This window comes from Macrosteles quadrilineatus, unplaced genomic scaffold (genome assembly GCF_028750875.1).
Source record: "Macrosteles quadrilineatus isolate MER2022 unplaced genomic scaffold, UCM_ALF_1.0 Scaffold_7__1_contigs__length_78375512, whole genome shotgun sequence".
Lineage (NCBI taxonomy): Eukaryota > Metazoa > Arthropoda > Insecta > Hemiptera > Cicadellidae > Macrosteles > Macrosteles quadrilineatus.
The window spans coordinates 68,966,735-68,988,534 of NW_026542600.1; the positions used below are offsets into that span (position 1 = coordinate 68,966,735).

General features: G+C 34.3%; 1 protein-coding gene across 8 annotated transcripts in view; it reads left to right on the forward strand.

Annotated features, from left to right (window-relative positions):
- LOC128998040 (pyruvate kinase-like) overlaps positions 1–21,800 on the forward strand; it is a 67,181-nt gene that overhangs the window by 2,689 nt on the left and 42,692 nt on the right. The window contains exons 1-2 of one of the 8 annotated variants that reach the window (XM_054423987.1): positions 12,546–12,714; positions 20,934–20,973. The exons of 1 other annotated variant lie outside the window; for it this stretch is intronic. In XM_054423987.1, coding sequence (XP_054279962.1) covers positions 20,941–20,973 — 33 coding nt within the window. In that variant the 5' untranslated portion in view covers positions 12,546–12,714; positions 20,934–20,940. Of the gene's footprint in view, positions 1–8,570; positions 8,703–8,876; positions 9,092–12,545; positions 12,715–12,825; positions 12,898–19,794; positions 19,860–20,837; positions 20,974–21,800 lie in introns of those variants that run through there. 6 more of the 8 variants (XM_054423988.1, XM_054423984.1, XM_054423986.1 and 3 more) reach the window with 6 other exon arrangements.

Below are 21,800 nucleotides of genomic sequence, written 5' to 3' on the forward strand. Positions count from 1 at the left end.
TGCTGAAGTATATTCAGCATCCTAGTTAGCTGTGCAGGCTATCGACCCTTAACCTTTTTGTTGTTTTGAGTGCATTTGCGTGGGGTTAGGGTAACGATTGGAGCGTAGCAAGGTTTAGTTTGATCCTATAACCTTTGATACCGATCCTAGTTTGCTCGAAGAACATTAGCATCCTAGCTAGCTGTACAAGCTATCGCACATAATTCTTTAAATAGATTCGAACGCGAGAATTGAATTAACAAATAAGACGGCACATGGATTATACACGACAACCTTTTTTTTCCGCGTCTGATAGGGTAACGATGATGAGTGAATAGCGACAACTCATTTTCATTAAAGGAATTTGATTGAACACAGACTATTGATACTTTAGATTATTCAAAACGAACTTAATATTGAGTGGAATTTCAGAACTACAATATTTTGTTGATTCACATCGACCCCTGGAAATTTAAACCCAGCACTGCTGAACTATCTTTGGCGATAAGATAACAAAATTGACACACACACAGAAATTCCCTCACAAACTTAACTTATTTAGGGCTGCACTTTACTTAACGTCCTACACTCATCCGATATGAAAGTATCGATATAAGTTATAGATAATTTGATACAGTATATCGATTATTTCATTCGGTAAGTTTTAACTTAACTAACCAAACTTGATATGTCGAATGATATAATCGATATATCAATCGATATTTTCATTCAAATGAGTGTCAGTGGCGGATTTACCATAAGGCACGTGCCTAGGGGCTCCTGCCATTGAGGGGCGGCGTGCCACCCGTCAGCGGGTGACGGGCGTACGGTGGCGGCGGGCGCGTGGCGATAGGCTGTGGTGCTGCTGCCAAAGGGTAGTTTTTTCATTAAAAAATGCAGCTTGAAAACATGCGAAAAATTAAAGTAGTATTTAAACAAATAGGCGCCCGCTATTGTGGAAAAACACACGGGGCGTGTGGCATTCATTCCCCATTACATTTAGTTTTACTCATATTAACGCTGCGTTTGAGCGTGAGAAAAAGCCCGTGTGGCCGTTGCATTAAGTGGTTAAGACGACTCACGTGTCGCGACGTGCAGATGCAGACATACGACTGCGGGTAGCGAGCACTGTCAGTGTGTCATTTCCAGTACCTGTGTTGTACTTCTAGTGGCAGTTATCAGCCCCGAGGGTAATGGTAATAGACGCCTGGGGCAAGATTTAAATTTTTGTCCCCTCACCAAAAAATATATTTGGGGGGTTTGCGTCAATAGACTCAACGTCCAATATATCGATATTAAACGTTTTGCAAGTATTTTTTATAAACGTACCAACTACACCGAACTTAATTAGGCCTACTAAAAACATTGAATTTACGACTCACATCGGACATCCCAAAACGACTATGAGTTGATGTAAAAGTTTGAGTTTTGAGGTTAGAAACAAGCAATTGTAGGTTGGGCTGGGGCGTGTGGGCGAATACGCACTTACGCAGTGTGTGTGTGAGTTATGAGTTTCCTGTAAAATATTTGTTTGCGGTTTGCTGATAACGTTGTTAAATTTTTAACCTTCCAAAGCCGCGGCGCCCAGGACGGCCACCTTGCATTTCTTGGGGCAGACCTGGCATTTTTGTTGTCAACCACCTGCGAAAATGTTGGTTAGCAAATAAGGCAATTAAGTCATTGCTCAAAATTTTGCCCATTTTATTAATTCTTGATTACAGTAGGCTACTCATAATTGAATGACAATATTTTTTGTAATGATACAGTGGACGTGTTAAAGGCAGTCATAAGTTATTTAAGTTTTGGCAGAACAATAACCTATAAATGTTTATTTAATGTAAAATGTATTAATAACAGGCCCTATTTATTTTATTTATGTGGAAAAACTAACTTTTTTTGGAACCACTATTGGTTGTTTTACTTTTTTAGTCATTTTAGTTTCGTAATTATGCATGAAGAAAATAATAATGAGTGAAAAAGGGGTGCGCAGCATTACGCAAACTTAAGGAAAAGCGTGAAAGAGAGACTTCCTTTCCTTTTTCGCAAAACACAAAGGGGCGGCCGGCCGAACGGGCCTAGGGGCTGCGCCGTAGGAAAATCCGCCACTGATGAGTGTAGGACGTAAAGTAAAGTGCAGCCGTAAGTTAATTAGTCCAAGACCGCTTTTAAAATGGGCCCATGCCCAGGGGTGCAAGAGCTTTCAGATAGTTAAGGTGGAGAGGGGGGCAATAGTCTCTCGGCTTAACTTATAGCTCGGCCTAAGTTAAATGGTTTTGGTCTCACTTTCATAAGTGGGGCCAAAAACAACAAAATGAAAATATAAGGTAATTTGCCAAATAAGTTACCGTGACTCGCCCAAATACCGTGATTCTTGTTTTTTCTTGCCAATAACAAATAAAAAAAATATTGCTGGTAAAATAAAAAAAATATTTAAAAAATATTGCTGGTCAAAGACGTTTAAACTTAAGTAAATTCAACTTTTGGAGTTTAATAAAATTTATAACTAAAAAGTTCAACAAGGCCAATATAAGTTATAATCAACTGTTTTAATCACAAGCGCTTTCGGAAACTAGGTTTCCATCGTCAGGCTGTGTTTAAACCGGTACAAAAAGTAAAATGGTATTAATACTGTAGGCCTAATTATGTCTATTTGGCATTTATAGGTTGTGTTTTAAAATCCAAACTAATCGGTAATATGAACTACCTACGGTCCTAATTGGTTCGGATTTTTGACGCTCTACTGTAACTTACTTTACTTAATTCCTGTCGTTCCGATCGGAACATAGGGCGTCCACGAGACGTCTCCAGCCTGTCTTTCTCCCGCCAGTCTTCTGAGCTCCCCCCAGGTCTTTCCCTCCGTAGCTACCTCCTTTTCAACCGTTCTCCTCCAAGTGTTTCTTGGCCGGCCTCTACGCCTTGCTCCTTGAGGGTTCTATGTTAGGGCCTTCTTCTTTATTGCGCCATCTGGTTTTCTTAAGGTATGCCCAATCCAGTTCCATCTTCTTCTTCTGATTTCTATACGGATTGGCATTTGGCCACTTCTTTTCCACGTCTTTGTTTGTTATTCTGTCAGGCCACCATATCCGGTTTATCTTTCTCAAGCATTTATTTATGCTTGCAGTTGGGAGGTAATTTTGTTGTCAACTTTCCATGTTTCACAAGCATAAAACAGGACCGCTTTAACATTAGTGTTGAATATTCAAATTTTGGTGTGGAGTGAGATGTTTCTGCTTTTCCAAACAGGTTTTAGTTGGAAAAAAGCTGCGTTTGCTTTCCTTATTCTTATTTTAACATTATCTCCAGCAGGGCCGGACTTAGGACTTCAGAGGGCCCGGGCAAATTTGCCGATGGGGCCCCCAGTATGATTATATGAGAATATACGGTACCCAATGTAACGCATTTTACATGCACACTAATTTTAAATAGGCAATGTAAAGGTGAATTAATATGTAAACCTGTTAGAATAGTATGCTGTATTTTGCATAAACTAATTTTATGTAACCTAATATTTTAAGTCTGAAAATAGCTACAATATACGGTGTTATGATTTGTTCTTGTTGTAATTGTATTTATACAAATTTAATATACCTAGCAGGTACCTTACACATTTTTTTGCTATACATTAAATGTAATATCCTTTGCAACAAATAATGAAAACTATAGATAAAATAAAAATAAAATAACACATACTTGTAAAAGGTTTATTTTTTTTACTTTAATACACATTTTATTTGGTGCTTGAATGAAAACACAAATAGAAAATAACTAACATTAATTAATGGAATACGTTATATTTAAACACGTGCTGTAAGTCAGAGATAATGCATGCACTTTTAAAGCTTTAATATATTTGATAACTTACTACTATAATTTTACTAACAAACCTTTTACTACGTTTATAAGATACAAGTCAAAACAATTTTAACATTTACTGTTTTTAGATTAATCATTATAAGGTCTAGAACATAGTTATTTTCCCCATAAATAAATGTCACTTCCCACTCTGATACATTGACCTGGCAATTAAAACCCCCTTTTCCTATATTTCTTGGCTGCACTAAAACTATAAAAACAATAAACTATGACTTATTTTTATTTTCATAATGGTGTTATCATGGAATTCTCGTTTGTATAATATGTTAAAGTCCTAGCATGAAAAGTACCATTAAGAACAAGTTTGAGTTTTTTCTTTACAAGTAACGTGTTGCAATACAAGTCTAATAACAATCACAAGCTAACCTATCACATGAGTAACTGAAAGATGTTTAAATGTATCCGATATCATCACAACACAAACATAACATTCAATACAACATTAATTTGTTCTTTGTAGTGTTTGCAGAATTATTAATAAAATACAACACTAAACAAAAGTACACAACAATAACAATTTCAACCAAAAACACACTAGTAAAGTGATTTAACAACACAAGTAAATTGTTTTGGATAGGCGATAAGGCATTGTATGTATGTGTATACGTGAGCGTGAGACAGACAGGACTAGACAGGATCCCTTACCAGCTCATTATCATTTACTGTTGCAGCTGCTTGTTGCCTACGATTTCAGTCGACAACGCTCGCCCGCTCCCAATAAATGTAATTTTTGTTAACATCAGACGACCCTAGTTGTTGTATAATGTCTATATAGATTTTTATTTAATCGTACTGGCACTGTATGATTTTGACTCTAACGACTAAATTGAAGATCCTAATTTTGACGTGTAACTTAATTACTATTTTACAAAACCTTTTAATTGAATGGTTATAATATAATACTTCTATCCCTTAAAATAATGATTGGCATATACTTAAAAGGTAAAAGAATAACATCTAATAAAACATTAACAGAGCAATGTTTTTATTTTTCAAAAGTACAAGAACTCCATTTAATATCCATTTAACCCAACACAATTGTACGAGTTACGTTCTACGTTAGTACAAGAGTTTTTGTATTATTTATTGTATCTTTTGCCCCAAGCGAAGGGCCCCCCTTCAACTCGATCGCCGCGGCCGTACGTTTGTGTGAACGGCTTCATTGAAACTCAAACTGGTTCGTCACAGCCTAGCGGCTATGCTCGTGTAAACTAGGCCTAAGCGCAAGACCCAGTGCAACCCTAAAGGAAAAGTCCCTTAGAGTCAAGTATGTTGGTCCTAATATACCTTAAAATTCACATAACAATAACCTTAAATATAGGATAACGACAATAAAGCTGTTAAAAAAGAAGGCCATTTGGAAAGTGTCTGATTAATTTTTGAAGACATTAATAAAAAGTACTGTGCAATAGGGGCCCCGGGCGCTCGCCCCGTCCGCCCCTAGGTAAGTTCAGCCCTGATCTCCAGCTCCTCCTCCATCTGCTGCTACAACACTTCCTAAGTAGACAAAAGTCTCTACTTGACTGTAAGTTAACTTATCGATTATTTCATTTGGTTAGTTTTAAGGGTTATATCGAATGAAATAATCGATATATCGACTGATATATTCTTTCGATTGTTTTTGGCCCCACTTATGGAAACATAATGAAAGCTCACTATTGAAATACCATTGAAAAAATAACCCAGGTATGACTTTTTTGCGCGCGCTTATTAGTTCTTAGTAAAACTAATCTTGGTTTAGTTGCACACTACATAGCCAGTGTACACATACCTAGCTCAGTATCAAATTTAGTTTATATAGTTTAACTAGCTTCTCTAGTTTGTTTGAAATGGAAAAAATTCCAATCACATATATTATTTACAGTGTGTGTTAAATAGAGAAGTCTGTACATTGCATATTGTTTGGTCGAGTTTTCAACCACTGGACCTCAACTTCATTGTACACTTCATTGTTCATTGGGAAATCCATTGTAAACTAAAAGAAATGCACACTAATCAATGCAAATACTTTAAGGTTACCGGTATGTGAAAAAATATCTAAAGGAATCAGCAAAAATAGTAATACATAAATGCTAGGCTGCGGTCTATTGCAATTCATTAAGGATATACTGCTTGTATATTTAATAATATAATATAAATGTTTTAATTAAATAAGCGATTTTCGGGACTAGGGCTGGAAAAATTTTATTACAACTATAGCTGGCATTTCGACCCGGGACAGCAATGCGTAGCTTTCAGCCTCCCATTAACGTCTGTAAAACTACTAAAACATCGTAGTGCGGTGAAATATATTTGCCAATCATACTCAATTGACTCGGAACACTGCAGTTTCTGATTTAATTAAGGGTATTATTAAAAAGTACTCAAGCAGTGATCAATTAAACAGGGTAACGAATTGAAGGATAGATACAACTAGACTATAAGGACGCAAAATACGCGTAGGTACAACTAGTCGTAGGTACAACTAGACGTAGGTACAACTAGACGTAGGGACCACTAGTCGTAGGGACAACTGGTCGCATCCGTACAAGCTAGGTGATACTACTTGTCGGTGGGATACACGTCTTGTTGTACCTACGTCCACTTGTACCTACGTCTAGTTGTACCTCCTAAAAATCTGCAGGTACAACTAGTCGGGTGTGCCACCGTCTACTTGTACCTACGTCTAGTTGTACCCACGACTAGTTGTCCCTAGGCCTCGAGGTACAAGGAGACGTAGGTACAACTAGACGGCGGGACAACGAGACGCGGTCCCTTTGCTCCACAGAGATTAAATTAAAGTATAACACTTCATGAATACGATTTGGAAAAATACGATTATGGATGTAGTCTACATCCATAAATACAATTAGTCTCAGGTATTAGAATTAGAAAAACTTATAAGTTTTTCTAATTGTAATACCTGTAAATTAATTTTGAATTTGGTATCTTTGAGCAACACACAAAGAGTTGTTTAAAGGCTTGATAATATATTTTTCTGTTAACTGACCTGTAAATAATTGCAACTTAATAATTAGAGTCCTTTTAAGAACCTAAACCTAACATTTCCCGGTAAAAGAGGAATTAGGAAACCGGCTTTAGGCTCTTGTATAGTAGCCTGTTTCTACTGAAGTTTCAATATTTGAAGTTTGGCCTAAATCTAAATACCAAGTGGGTGAGTTGTACCAAGTAATATATGGTTCAATTTTGGAGGGATGGAGGCAGCTTCATAATTCGCAAGTTTAAACAAAAGTTTTACATTAACTGTATGGGCTGTCATTTATAGCCTGCTATTATATTGTCTGTTACTTTTTTAGCTTCAAATTGCCACAACAACCTTCCAAGCAATCAATTCTTAACTGTACCCCGTATAGGTCCACCCACGTTTAAGTAATCTGTTTAATCTTTTAATTTGTGATATCATGTACCATATTGCCGACAAACCAATGGTCCTACAAGATCTACATCCCTTAACGACAGATATTGCCTCATAGCGTCAACCTTGAGGCCCTTATCTCAAGCTTTTGATGTAGTTTAACTGTAAGTTGAGGAGTTGTGGGATCTCCCCCGCGTCGACAAATCAGTAGTTTTGTAAAAAGAGCGGGAGTTTCAAGTTTTAGGTGAACCAATTTTGTTGAACCAAATGCTTACAATATTTCATTTTAATACATGTTCCAACCCTTTATTTCAGAAGTAAAGTATCAACTCCCAAAAAAATGAAGTAGTCATTCAACCTACTTATGGTATGGACCTCCAAAAAAAAAACACACTTTTGACGGAAACACAAGTGTTCCCAAAACCTCAAATAGAGGATGTATTGTAATTACTTGGTATGTGTTTTTTAAAAATACAAATCCTGTTATTAGGTACTGGAATCACATATATGGAGACTTATATCAAACCTTTTATAGCATGAAACCAATTATTTACTTTTAACATAAGGTCTTTGAGCTTAGGAAACACCATGTTGAGTGTTATGTACAATAAGAACCCATAATATTTAATACTAGACTCAGATAACTACGCAACAATGCATATCACCTGATTGGCAATGAAGTAAAGGAAACAAGATATCAACATGTAAGCTTGTTTTTCGTTAAACAATGCCTCGCGCAGAACTTGTAATTTGGGTTGCGTTAAAAAAAACACCATGTATGATACATGTGTAAATGTGTTTTATTGGGTTGAACTTACTTGGTTAAGGTGGTTATATATATATATTTCCCCTTTCTCTCAGCTCAGTGCATTTCACAGTGGTAGTATCCGCCAAGTAAACTATCCAAGTAAATAAAATACTAATCTGTGAGTATAACATTATTAAATCTATCTATTAGTCGAGATTTTTTACATACGAAACTGTGATCAAGTTTTTAATAGTGAAGTGCTGTGAGATGTTAGGTTGTTTATTTATATTGACACATACTAATAGTTTTTGTTACAGTGTGGGCTGTAAACATAATCCAAAGGCATGTATTGAAAAATTATTTGTTACCCCTTATAATAGCATTCTCCAACTATTATTTCTTTAAGTAAAAAATAATGGCTTTAAATATAAATGCTATGAGTGTCCAATTGATAAGTACATAATTAAAATCTGGACTGCAGATTTACTTAATATTAAATACACGGCACATAGTTTGTATTTTTCATGTTCATAGTGACCTTCATAGGAGGTCATTTAGTGGCAAAGAGTGCCCTGCTTATCTCTGACCTGGAGTGACCTTTCTTATCTTTGAAGACATAACAAATGGGATTGAGTTGAGTAATGTTCAGTCTCTGTGGACTCCTTTACTAACAAACTCGTTTGGTGTGCCCTTGGTGATTCTACTATATCCAACATGAAAGCGAGAGTACGAGATAATTCAATTTCTGTAAGTTTGTTACATTCAAGGACTAATTAAGACGAACAATGATAGCTGACAAGCTGCAACCATAGATTAAGACATGCCCCCTGATAGATTAATTAATTGTTATCCTTGTGGATCAACTGAAGACAATTTTAATGTCAGTTCCGTCTGGTGCATGTAGGGCCGTGTTTTGTTCACAATTTGTGTTTTGTTGAAACTAGTTTAACAAAACAAAACGATATAGGTAAAACGATAGCTTGCCCTATCAAATTGTTAACAACAAATCATAAAATTAACCCTGAAATAAGAGAAACAAAATCTTGTCGACTCTAGTGTTCAACTTCACCAACATGAACCACATGTCTAGAGCAAGCTTAAGATTTTACAAGGGGATGAGAAGTCTACCTGTGTTGGTTAGTCTTTGATGTAACTTAGTAATACCACCGTATTTTAAGTGTTTTAAGCATTGGTTAAAATTGTGATTGATAATTCAATATTTTACATTGAAAATTGCAAACAGTCTTTTCTTAAAATCTAAATTTGTGACAGCCAATGGTAATTTGTTGAAGAGCCTGATGCCCATAACATGGCATGATCTTGTTTTTCCAACCGGACCTGAGGCAGATAATTTGTTTTGCAGTTCTAGTACTAATACTATGCAATTCATTTCTAATTTTGTATCTAAAGCTATTCTTAAAAGTAAACAATAATAATTAATATACAAGTTATAATGTTGGTCAAAATGTTTAAATCAATATAAAGGGGGTTGCAGTGTGCTTCTATATCCTCTTAACACATTATTCTGATTTTTTTTTCTGTGATATAAGTAGCCTACCTCGTGGATTTTCGCAGAGCTAACATAGTAAATTAATCTTTATGAAGCAATTGATTAAAATATAGAAAAATATACAGATTTACATAATTAAAAAAACATACTTCTCTGTTTTAATTAACTGTTAAAACAGTTGTTAAAACAGTAGATAACAGTGAAAACAGATCTCTGTTTAACTGTTAATTGTTTTAATTAACTTCTCTTGTTATTTCCAATGCAATTGTTATCTTTTCATTCTGCTCGTGCTTAAAATACATATATATATATTGTAATGAATGAATAAATAAATAAACATAATGCACTAGAAAACAATTCTTGAAAGCATATTTGTTAGCTGATCAATATTCTGTGTTCAGCTTAACTTTTTATCAATCAAAACACCCAAAAACTTAACGTAATCTTGTGAATAAAAAAGATCAGGTACTTTTTTTAAGCTTTATGAAAGATTTTGTTTTTTTCTTCGTAATTTGCTGCTAACCAGTCAAATACGTTACAAACCACAGTGGGCCATTGAACATCTAGAAGATACAGTGTCAGTGGAACCTTGATGAGAAGACACTCAATAACATGTGGCCCTTGATAACAAGTGTAATTTTCAAATACCCATGATTTTATATTGCCCTTAATTGCATGTTGTTGCAAACATCTATAAGGACAAGCCTTCATAACAAGTCATATTTTTCATCATACCTATGAGGGTCTTCTTATCAAGGTTCTACTGTACATCTTTAACATGCAAACTTAATAAATCTACATCAGAACAGAACCATGCACAAGAAAGTTCGAGTCATCGGCATTTACATTTTTATTTATATCACAGAGAACATTAATAGGCAATCCGATTCGATCTGCCCGTATATTTCATTTCACTCGATATGATGGTGTCAAACTGTTGATCTTTCTACCAATTTCCTCAGCTGAATACACTTTTTTCCAAATATTTCTCTTACACTATGTTGCGTAAGCTGTACTTGTGTTTGGATAATTGGATTTGTTTTATTTAACTAGTCTTCCAATCCACCTACATCAATGTCTATAAAATACCTGCTGTTGAATTTTTTGCTGCATGACATACTAGCCTATTTGTTTTTTTTAGTTATTTTACTCTTGTAAATAATATGTTGAAGGGAATTAACTTACAATCTTCAAATAAAATTTCCTTGAATATATTTTATTACAAGTACACAGCCAGCTATTAAATTGCTATAGAAGCTGATTAGTTGGTTGTTGATTTTTACTTTCTCCCCCTATACCATAGTATATAGAGAAAGTATTGTTTTCGTCAAAATTTTCGAGTTTGAGTTTTGAGTGGATATATCCGTTTTGGGTCCCCCTGGACCCAAAAAAGTGGTTTTCAAAGTGTTGTCTGTGTGTGTGTGTGTGTGTGTGTGTCTGGATGTGTACAGAGCTAGGGACTACACCTGTGGTCCGATTTCGATGAAATTTGGTATGTAGGTTCTAATCCATATGGTATCTCCAGGTGTTTTTTTTCATATTTTGATTTTAAATGGGGATTTTCCCATAAAAACCCCATAAAAAACCGGAAAAATCGGATTTTCTCAAAAATGGCCTGAACGATTTTGATAAAAATGTAGTATGTTGTAGCCCTTTAAATTCTGAACAAAATGGTACAAATCCCTTTTCTGTAAAAATTACGGTTCAAAAGTTATGGTAAATTATGTTATTTTCCCATAAAAACCCCATAAAATAACGAAAAATAGGATTTTAGAAAAAAATCCGGTTTTATTTTAACATAGTATGTTATGGTCCTTAAAATTTTGATAGTTTTTTCATTTTTTAAATTTTTTTATTTTTAATGGGAATTTTCCCATAAAACCCCATAAAATAACGGAAAAATAAGATTTTCCCAAAAACGGCCCGAACGATTTTGATAAAAAAATTTTATGTTATAGTCCTTTATATTCTGAACAAAATGGTACAAATCCCATTTCTGTAAAAATTATGGTTCAAAAGTTATTGTAAATTATGTTATTTTCCCATAAAACCCCATAAAATAACGGAAAAATCCGATTTTTACAAAAATGGCCCGAAAGATTTTGATAAAAATTTAGTATGTAGTCCTTTAACATGTGAACAAAATTGTATAAATCCCATTTCCGTATATTTACTCTCACCGCTTACACATGATAAAGGTTGTTGACAAACTTATGGGAGGAAGTATGTGTCAGAATGCTGATACCGTTTATTATATATTTGTGTGTGTGTCCTTGAACGCGATACCTCCAATTTGATTGGTTTGATTTTGATGTAATTTTTCATGGATGGCACCATAAGTTGAATGAGCTCGAGAACCTCTCATGGAAGCTATTATAAAGGGCGTTTATAAAAGAATCATCAGGTTTTAAAACATTTTATTGACGCTAATGTTAAACAAATAAGGTTATAAAACATATCAACATTAAGAGAGATCTATTAAATTTTTCATAGATACCCCTACAACTTGTCAATGTGCCGTCCATTAGCCGTGGAGTAAGTTTCCAATCTATGCTGTAAATTGTCCTATACCCTGGCTAGCATCGCTAGGTTGATTGATTCGACACGGCATTACGAATTCGTCCACGGAGCTCTTGAAGTGTTTGAGGCATTGGCGGTATATAAACTTTGTCTTTTACATAGCCCCATGGAAAAAAATCACACGCCGAAATATCAGGGGATCTAGGGGGGCATTTGAGAAGGGTAAAGTCATTTTAGTTACATTTGCCAATCTACCTAAGTTTTTAAGAGAACTCTTGTGCGGCCACTAATTTTACTTTTTAATACACTTCCAGAGTTCTTAAACTGGCGATACCACCTTAAAATGCTTTGTTGTGTAGGAGGAGTCTGTCTAAAGTGCCCCTGAAACTCACGCTGGGCAGTTATTAAAGATAAACTTGAGTCATAATGAAAAACTCATAGTTCCTCTTTTGCTAAACTAAACTTCAGTACAGTCGATCAGTCACACCACACTCACTCCACTCCACTCTCACTTTCACTTCACTCACTCACTCACAGCCACACAGCACAGTGTGGCGTGGGTGTTGGGTGTTGTTCCTTGTGAAATAAATAGTCGTTTTCTTTTTCTATTCTATAAAATCAAAATTAATTACTGATCTGTTCTGGATTAGTGTATTAAGTAGCTTAAGTAATTGTTTTAATTTAAATTAAGTTTCGACCTTGATCTTCACGTGGTTGTTCATTTCCAAGGTTCGTATATTTTTGAAGGTTACCGGTTGCTGATGTTGGTAAGGGAAGGGAAGGGTATCAAAATTTGGATAACTTGTAGTCTCGCTTCTCGACCTTCACAAGTCCTCTACCAATAAGCCTACTTCCAGGCAAAGTTGTCGATCATTATTTGTTTATAAGTAAACTAGCCCCTACTCTACAGAGGTACTGTCGAATAGAATTCTTGTGTATTATTTTTTATGTACCTTATCCTCTAATGTCTTATGCAAGAAGTTAAAGTGAAGGCAGATTTTTGTACTTAATTGTAGGCCTAGGCCTATATTGCAATTTTAGAATACAAGTTTTCTCGTACCTTAGTCATGGTATTTACTTAAGGTTGTCTTATTTAGTTTGCATCAAGATTTATTAGGCTACTAATGGGTATTAACTTAGTTTAGTTTAGGCTTAGGTTCTTAAACTTATTGGGCTCATTTTTAACACTTTTTCTCTAGTAAGTTAATTTTAGGGAAATGCCTGAAAACCTAAACAACTAACTTATTGGTTTGAACCAAATTAAACATAAGGTAGGCCTAAACCTAATTTAGGCCTATGTTTCATCATCAATAAACAACAAGATTTTGTAGGTCTAGATTAACTTATAAAGGTTCACACCCTTGACCTTACAACTTATGCTGTCCTAGCCTAACCGAACCATTTTTGTTAGCACCTGTGTTGACAAAAGCATTTTGTAAGAATGTTTTGTTTACTTAGGCTAGGCCTACTTACACTGAAAGTATTCCAGTTACCTAGGTTTAATTTTTTTTATCCTCTTGAGGAACTAAGCTTGGCCTATGTCTGGAGCGACCGAGCGAGTGATACTATAGGCCTAACTTAGCTTAGCCTTTTAAGTAATACTTTTGGTAATTATATCGATCACGGACATCTCGCTAAAATTTTTTCACTATTATGCTAAATAACGGGTCCTTAATTCACAAATGATTGTCATTTTCCCCGGAAAAGCGCAAAATCGGAAAAACTACATTTTTGCAGAACTGGGTCATGAGGGTAAGACTCAAATTAACCGGTAGAGCGAGCTGAACAAGAATATGGAGGAATTTTAAAGATCCGATGGATATTAACAGAGGTACGGGCGAAAAGTGCCGTTTCCCGGAAAAACAACATTTTTGCGGAAACGGGTCATAAGGGTACTCAAATTTACCAGGATAGTGAACTGTAAAAGAATAGGCCTAACTTACACAAGAATTTTAAAGATCCGATGGATATTAACAGAAAAACTAAATTTCTGCGGAAACGGTCATAAGAGTACTCAAATTAACCGGTGAGTGAGCTGAAAAAGAATATGCAATAATTTTTGTGATCCGATTGATATTAACGGAGGTACGGCCGGAAAAGCTTTAGGAAATCGAGTGCCACAATGACCAAAAATAGCTAAGGTTCGGTTAGGTTAATTTGGGTTAGGTTAGATAAGTTAGGTTAGATTATATTAGGCTAGGTTAGATTATAATAGGTAAGGCCTAGGTTATGTTGGGTTAGGTAGATTATATTACGCTAGGTTAGATTATAATAGGTTAGGCCTAGGTTATGTTGGGTTAGGTTAAGTTAGATTATATTATATTTTATTTTATTAGCCCTCCGAATGTTAAGCGTCGTAAAAGTGACTCATAACACACCCGCCGTGGTGTTATGCGTCGCTTTTGCGACTCACAAACACTGTTTACGGCGATGGCTCTGGGACTGACTGAACCGTATTGAACTGGATCGAGTTAGGTATAGTTTTTTTTTTCAGAAGATTCAGAGCTTTCTCCTGATGTATGTTTCTAAACGCTTTTCATTTTAGTTCCGAAAATATTGTAGCAGACAGCTGACGTGCATATTTGTAAACAGCTTGGTTAACCTCGCACCGAAGACTGATGTGTTTTATTACGTTTATCATTGTTTTAGTGTTAAAAATCAAAATTAGTGATATACGTGGTGCATTATAAGAAGATTTAAGTGATTTTGAAGGGCTGGTTGATGATCCTGAAGAATTAGGTAGTGATATTGATGTAAATTATCAGCCAGATTCCTAGCTATGGTTAGGCTATGCATTCTTAGCTAAACGCTATGTACCGAAATCTGTTTTTTGCCCATTACTTATTTAATTGCAAACCTACTTCCTTATATTATTATATTTTTGGAATCCACATAAAATTCTGAACAAAGTGGCTAATTTTAAAATATTTGTAGACCTATAAATTATAACAATTTATTGAGCGCAAACATAATTTTTTTCATTTATTTTATAATTTTTGAGAAATGTGAACCCCCACAAAAATTGTTGAACATTTTTTTTGTAATGTTTTATAATGTTACATTGAAGCCCATAATTTTACAAACAAAATGATATAGGCTATAAAACAATATACTTTACATGGTTTTTAGGTTTCTAAGATACATTTTAATAAAACCCTGCGATTGCTCAATTAATGGACGAACATTAAGACCAAAACTAGAGACACTTGGAGGGTTAGGTTAGGTTGGGTTGGGTTAGCATTGATTAGATTATATTAGGCTAGGTTATGTTGGGATAGGTTACTAACAATAATACTCATTTTATTGATAACTTAACCTAATCTAGCTCAACCTTACCTTACCTAACCTAACCTGACCTAATATAATCTAACTTATCCTAACCTAACCCAACCTAACCATACCTAACTAACTTAACCTAATATAATCTAACCTTACCAAACCTAACCTAACCTAAGCCAACCCAACCTAATCTAACATAACCTAACGCAATCAGTGTAAAATCCCGCACAATTTAGATAGGCCTACCTAAAATACTTGTTTTAAAATAGAATGATTTTTCATTGTTTTTCCGGGAAAACGGCACTTTTCCGGCTTTATCTCCATATCAATCGGATCTTGTAAATTCTTGCATATTCCTTTTCAGCTCACTCTACCGGTTAATTTGAGTACCCTTATGACCCGTTTCCGAAAAAATGCAATTTTTCCGCTTTTCCAACAATCATTTTTGACAATCATTTTTGAATTCAGGAGGTTATTTAGCATAAGAAGAGTGAAAAAAAAATATAATTTTAGCGAGACGTCCATGATCGATATAATTACCACACTTTTCTTCTTCTTAATTTGCTAGTCAATGAAATCTAATCTATTACAGTCTGATTCTATAAATACTTATACCGCTAAGATTGCTGAATAAAGAAAATCGAATAGGTACTCACAGTTGAACCTCTATTACAGTAACCGTCACACTTGGAACTGGGACCGTCACGGTTTAGTGAATAGATGGATAATTACCATAAATCCTGTTAACTTATAAACCTGTAACTTAGGCCTCAATACAATAGCCCAAGTTGATTGAAAAGGTTTTGGAAGAAACTAAGCCATGTAAAAAAGTGAAATAATACATAACTTATTTATATTTAAATTACTACGTCTACGTATACAAGGATACAATTAATTGCGTTAGTAAGTTACAGAACTGTTATTTTGTAGTAAGTTTATATTGTGTAAGTTATTTACTTGTATTTCAATTGCAAAACAAGATTTCTTTAAATGGCTGCCAATTTTGACTTGGCTATCCGTTTGGGCTTTGGAGCATTAAATACTCTACTCGTTAAGACCTTTAATTTGACGTGTTAATCAACTTGTGCTTGCCTTAAACATTTTCTTCTGACTCTTATCGGGACATCCCCCAGAGGAGGTACAATCGCTGAATAATGTTTTAAAAATGATTTTTAACACAGTAAAATTGTTCCAAGTTTTATAGCAGCTCTATCTTTGTTATGTTTTTAAATATTTTAAACGATTCAGAATTTTTTTTCGCCACCCTTTGTAGCTTACCTATAAGTTATTGGTGCAGCAATCTAAATTTATTGTTAAAAGTCAAAATGTAGTAACGCAGCATAACAAATAGGCCTATAACATGTGTGATGATTCTCAATTAACTAATTTGACTTGTTTAAGAAGCAGGTTCACAGATTCAAGTGCCACTAGCACTCCGTAACAGTTTGTAATAATTGTAGCTATAATGTGTGTATGATGATAGGTCTTATGAGATCAACAGTCCCGTTACTACAATCACTGAAAAATTTGTGTAAATTGTCATGCAGGTTGCGTTAATTACCCTCGTGAAGGCGCTAAAGTTCCATTGACTCCTTAGCTTCGTTTTAATTGAATTTTGCAACTCCTATTTTATAGATTTGTAATTTGACATGATGGTTTTGATTGTAACTTCCACATGGCCAAAATTATTACGATAGTAAAAAAGCGTACAAAGTCAAAAGTTACTTAATGTTTTTTTTTAATGGATCTGAACTTATTTTGTTTAGTTTTAGCATTGACTATACACAGAATAGACTTCCCATGTATTTGAAAGTTTGAAGCCAAGAAAATAGATGAAGTTCAGGACCATCTCACCAGAGTTTACTAGTGTATTGGGTTGAATATTAATTAAAACCAATGCAGTATCATAGCAAACGGCTGATTGATTAACACTTAACACAGAATATTGTCATTAGTTGGTGACCATCTCAACAGATTGCACCACGTTTTTTTTTTTTGCTTCAAATTTTTACATTACTTATGGGAAGTCTATTCTGTGTATAGTCAATGGTTTTAGTGACTTTTTCCCTTTACCTTTTTGTTTTTATAACAATAAAAAAATTCTGATTAAACGGGTCGTGATGTTTTCCGGACAGCTACTTTAGTAGGCTATAATGGATAAAGAAAGCTATGTACTTACCAACGATCACATAAGACCAATAGATGGAGCACGCCTATCTAACTAAAATTAAAGCAGGTGAAGCCAGGTCCGCCATCTTACTGTAGGATAGAAGCGCTAGATGTCGATGAAAACTGCACCAAAACTCAATGTTCCACTTCAAAATAACTCAACATTTAGCCTACTTAGACTTAAGTTATATGGTTGAAACTTCGTATGAGTGAAGTCAGAAAGTCTATGACACTATTGGTTTTAATTAAAAGCTTAAAAGTTAGTATTTTCTATTTTAAATCCTCAAATAAAGTCGGTATTTTTAAATGAGTTTTAAAATAAGACATGAAAAAGTTCGTCGGCTGCTACTTTTTTTATTTTTTGGTCAGGTAAGTTAAAAAACGGTGGATTTTGTAGCTAAAGAGTTGAACCTTTTGGATCATATTTTTTACAATTTTTAGCTGGTGTAGTTTGGTTGTAATTTAAATTGTAATATAGGGGCTACCCGCCGCGCCGCGTGGCGTCATGTGGGCAGATTCTGCCTACAACGTCACTTGTAATACAGTTTAGATACTCAAATTTGGAGCTATACAGGAAAGTTACCAAACTAATTAGAAAAACACGGATTACATATAAATGTTCTTCGTTTTATTCTTTGTACTAATCTAAAAATTAACATTTTTTAGCTCTTTCATAAAAATTAATATGACAGTCAGAATATAAAGGAGAGTTGTATAAAGAGTTTCAGAAACTATCTTGTCACTTTGAAAATTCGTAGATTGTAAACCAAACATCAGAACTTTATCAAACTTCAAGACGATGTAGATACATATATTATCAACAGATTTCTAGCTTTTCAGAATTTTCCTTTCGCCCAAAAAGTTTTTGTTGTTAATTATGTAAACTAACTTTTTCTAAGAAACGGTAAACGCTAGAAGAAAAATCCAAAACCCTATTTTGAAGGTCATTGTGTTAGTAACAGAAATATTTGTAATACAAAGGCGTATTGTCATGGATACCATTGCTATCGACTAACATTTAATTAGTTGCGCGCGGTACTAGGGCTCATCACAGCCGGCAGCCGCCATCTTAGTTAAGATTAGTGAAAAATACTGGCTTCACGTCGCGGCCAACATGCTCCATCTATCGGTCTTATGTGATCGTTGGTACTTACTGCACAGGGAAAGGGAATGTGTTTAATGGACTATATATTGCAGAAGCGTTTCAATAGCTTCACTGTTTCAGTTAAGTCTTGAAAGCAGCCATGGATATTAGATTCAACCCCCCTTCAATTTATCCTACCTAATTTATCTATTACCTTATTTTTTATCCTATCCCCCCCAATTTATCTTAATTGCATTCAACAGTTAAATTAAATTTTATTTTATCGGGTTACAGCCACAATTTTTTATAAGAATGAGATAGATTCAAAGTTATTGGTTTACCACGTGGTGGGTATAAGGGGTTTTTTTATTAGGCTGTCTTTCAAGGTGAGACAATAGGCTATTTAACATTAGCCTAATTATTTAATGTAAAGATTATTCTAAGGTTTTTAATAATTGGTGATACTAAGATACTGACTATTCCGTTTAAAATAGAGCATTTATCATTAAATGATATGCAGGTCAAGGTCAAGGTTATTGCTTGACACATAAAAACCCTTATCTTGAACCTCAAAGATTAGGTTTAAAGAATATCTTTAAACATTTCTTGATCTTGCTGTTTGAACTTTCTTAATTATTTTTTAGTATTTAAATCTCAATGTTCTTTGTAGAAGTTAAAATTGGCTAGGTTAGTATTTAAATACCTGGTTTCGTCTTTGCTTCATTTATTAGGCTAATAATTCATCATGTTTTTATATTTATGATATTAACCTGAAATGAATTAGATATTCATAGGTCAGTTTCACTACTGTACTTCAACTGTGTTTTTATGTTTTTAATTCAATTCAAAACCTATCTATTCACATATTAAAATACAATAGGCCTACATTGTGGATGTTGTCAGGAAACGATTCAATATTAACATAAAAACCGTACAATATTACTATTGACAATTATATTGATCAGCAGCTAAAGAAAAATTACTGAGCAACTAATGTTTGTGAACCATCAAATGTTTTTTCCTTCTGTTATTTTTTTTTATAAGTGCATTTCCAACTAAATGTGATTTTCAAACTTAAGAATGTGTTTAATAGGCCTGTAATTCATATTAAACCTTGATAGGTAAATGCCACCAGCGAAGACATCGATAAAAAAAAATCTTAAAACACACTCTTATACCAGTTCGTGTTGCTAATAAACCTTTCATGCTTAGTCAATGCTTAGTTAATGTTTATGAATTTGCAAATTTTCTCGGTTTTAGTGTCGATGTTTAGAAGATATACAATTTTTTACATGAAGAACAATTTTGAAATATATAGACTGTGGAATATCGTTGTACCTAAGTGAGTAATGCTTTGTACCAGTTGGACTTGTGTGCTTTTTATTTGGATATATTTATGAGTAAAAACGTAACTTTTAGTTATATCGTAATTTGTTCCTCTATTCATGAGCAAATGTTATTTTTACTGGCCGCTTAAGAAAACGAAATACTCGATAGGGCCTACTTGCTTATACCTTTAACCCTCAAAATCATTATCACTTAAAACACATAATACTTTTAGTCAGTCCACTTTAAGTAGGCAAAGTACAGTTGTCTCTAGATAATCCGACAGGTAACAGACCAGGATGAAGTCGGATCGTACTGAAAACAGTGGATGGTTTAGATTAGTTTTTATTAAATGCATTTGATCAAGATGACAATTTTCTACTGCAGTACTAATAACTATTGCATTTGTCACAGTAAAACTTGGTAAAGTTATCAAAAGGTACCAAATAGTAACCTACATTTAAATTGTTGAAACTAGGCTTCACAATGACGGTACGTATAGTTCGAGGGAGAGGGATACATATCGCTTTAGGCTTGTTTTGTTTCCGCAGATAAGACTGTCGACTACTGGATATGTAGGATTATAAAGTGCCACATTATCGATTGACAACTGTAGTACATCTATGGAGTACATTATAAAAGGGCTACATCTAATCAGCAAATTATTTGTTAAAAAAAAATATTAGCATTAACCTCATATTTTATGACAAATCATTTGTGGGCTATTCCAATTGTGTTTGAATGTGTACAGGAATGGCATACATAATACATAGCTAATTCTAAAGCTCCGTAAAAAATACTCACTTTTATAAAGCCATGATTTATATCAATCAAATAAATACTCACTATAACAAAATGCTATAAACTAACTAATATTTAGCTCCAACCTCACACCAGGTTGGTGTAGAATGGAACGTGTTTTGAAAGTTATAAACAGCCTGGCAGTGGAGGAGTATTATTTTCGTCTAGTGTGTCTCCGAGAGGGCCAAAGCCCAATGCTCCTGACTGTTATTCACAAGGTCATTTCAATCACTAAGCCTTTACTCAAAGGCTCTCGTGTGGTCACTTCTCATTCTTTTGTTGTTTTCAGCTACAGAATGGTTTGGACTGAAAAAGTTGAAGATGCACAGGTAAACTGTGTGACGGTTAATTGTTTCCAGCACCTTGTTATATTTTTTGTTTGCACCTGTGTTGCACATAACTTGCACTTAATTGATTAGTTTTCACCTGACACTATTATCTTTCGCTCACTCGCACATTTTTGTATTTTATCTTGTTGCACGCTTGCTACGTTTTTTCTTGATTTCAGTAAGTTTTTCAGTTATTTCATTTCTACATTCCAGTGTGTTTGTTTAGTTGGTAAACCGGTGGTTTTTATAGACCGAGTTGTTTCGGATAAAGTAGCACAAATTATTTTTATAGGTAGCATATGTGTGTAGAATGAACTCATTTTTTGTATTAGTATGATTTCCTGTCCCAAAAGTTTGAGGTTTTAAGAGTTTGGAGCATAGGTTCTTTAACTGAACTCTGGCTACACAAATAAATAGGTTTAAATACTGTAGTCAATCCTATTGTAGTCTCAAGCAGAATAAATCTGGCTACACGTATGCTAATATTACTAGATTTGTTCTCCAACTATTTTAGCTGATTGATACTAGGCCTACTCTCACTGTACCACTATTGTCTATTTATAATTTATTCCTTGGTATATTAACAACAGTAATACATAATTACTTTTTTGAAATTTTGTTGTGTTTTATTTTGGAGTTTGAAAGCTTCTAAATATTACTCAGGCTCCCCTTTTGTTATTATAGTTCACTTTTTACACAGGTATGCCCATATCTCAAACTTAATAGATTTTTTATACCGGTACTCATTGTTTCAGGATGTATAGTTATTCCAGATGTTTCCTCTCATTTCCATAAGTAGCTTGGTGTAGTTTTGTTTCACTCTGATA